This window comes from Rhincodon typus, unplaced genomic scaffold (assembly GCF_021869965.1).
Source record: "Rhincodon typus isolate 14 unplaced genomic scaffold, sRhiTyp1.1 hic_rhity00004257, whole genome shotgun sequence".
NCBI lineage: Eukaryota > Metazoa > Chordata > Chondrichthyes > Orectolobiformes > Rhincodontidae > Rhincodon > Rhincodon typus.
The window spans coordinates 10,742-12,397 of record NW_025969895.1 but is presented as its reverse complement, the minus strand read 5'-3'; the positions used below and the strand labels follow the sequence as shown (position 1 = coordinate 12,397).

At 41.7% G+C, this 1,656-nt stretch overlaps 1 protein-coding gene across 4 annotated transcripts in view; it reads left to right on the top strand.

The window, feature by feature from the left end:
• Positions 1 to 1,656, top strand: part of LOC125481909 (heat shock protein 30C-like) — a 3,096-nt gene that overhangs the window by 1,028 nt on the left and 412 nt on the right. The window contains exon 2 of one of the 4 annotated variants that reach the window (XM_048593857.1): positions 15 to 274. In XM_048593857.1, coding sequence (XP_048449814.1) covers positions 15 to 274 — 260 coding nt within the window. Of the gene's footprint in view, positions 1 to 14; positions 798 to 1,656 lie in introns of those variants that run through there. The other 3 variants (XM_048593856.1, XM_048593858.1, XM_048593854.1) reach the window with 3 other exon arrangements.

The following is a 1,656-nucleotide window of genomic DNA, read 5'->3' as shown; positions in this document are numbered from 1 at the left end:
CCTGTTGAACACAGGCTCTGGGAGCCACTTCAATGTAACGTATGGAAACAGGTGGAAGAAGCGAGAAAGAGCATGAACTTCATGAATCGAGTCCTTGAGGAGCTGACAGCAGAATTTTTCGAGCAAGTACCAAGAACTCATGATAAAATATCTGATAATAACAGAGAAGTTAAAGGACAATCTAAGGGGAAGGATGGAGATGACTTTTCTGTGTCCCTGAATGTGCAGCACTTCTCCCCAGAAGAACTGAGGGTGAAAGTATTTGGAAGAAAAGTTCTGGTGTCTGGAAAACACGAGAAGAAATGTGATGATGGCAGCGGCTCTTACAGCTACAAATATGAAGAGTTCAGGAGAGAATTCCAGCTGCCAGAGGATGTCAATGCTGAAGCTCTTCGATGCTGTTTGTCACAGGATGGTCAGTTAAAGGTTCAAGCCCCAAGCCTGGCATTGCCAGCTGTGAATGAACGGATCGTCCCCATCAACATCACCTCAGACACAACAACCACTCCCTGGCTTATTCCTGACCAAGAGGCAAAGAAACAGAAGAGCGGGAAGGATGTGGGGAACAAGAAAGATGACGAACAGATGGACAGCTATGATGTTGTTTCAGTGAACTGTTGAAGACATAAGACTTGTTGAAAAGCAGCGATCAATTTCTGTCAATGTGCCATCAAAATAAAACTTTTGTTAACTTATTTCTTTTGAACTTCAATAACCGTACTATGCTCTTATCAGCATTCATGTGGACTATTCATAGATGAATGTTTATTGGATGAATAAATGATTTAGAATGTTAACAATCCTGATTTTGCCTTCTTACTTGATCAAAACAAAAGTGATACATTACTGATAATCTTCATTCAACCTCACATTATTCTCAATTAAGGTGAAGAGACCTTTCCTGTTGGATTAAATTAAAACCCAGGGCAGAAAATCAGTCGTTCAACATCCTAAATCCACACTCAGGTCATATAGTCATAGAGTCATGAAATCATGCAGCACAGAAACATACCCTTTTGTCAAACTCAACAATGACCAACAGGTATGCCAAATGTAACTAGTCCCATTTACCTGTGTTTGGTCCATATCTCCAAATATCTTTAAATGTTGTAACTGTACCTGCCTCTCCCACTTTCTCTGGCAGCTCATTACACAGATGCACCACGCACTGTGTGGAAATGTTGTCCCTCAGGTCCCTTTTAAATATTTCTCCTTACGCCTTGAACCTATTCTCTCTAGTTTTGGATTCCCCTACCCTTGGAATAATATCATGACTATTCACCATATCTATGCCTCTCATGATTTTATAAACTTTCATCAGGTCACCCCTCAGCTCATTGCGTACTGTTCTGGTCACCACACAACCAGAAGAATGTGGATGCTCTGGAGAGGGCACAGAAAAGGTTTAGCAGGATGTTGCCTGGTATGGTGGATTTTACCCATGAAGAAATCTTGAATAGATGGGCTTGTTGTCACTGGAACATAGAAGGTTGAGGGGTGACCTGATAGAAAGTAATAAGATTGTGAATGCCATGAATAGAGTGGAAAGTACCAGGACTTTCTTTCCCTGGATGGAGGGCTCAATTGCTCAGGCGCACAGGTTCAAGGTGGAGAGTGGAAGATTAAAAGAGATGTGTGATGCACGTTTACCATGCA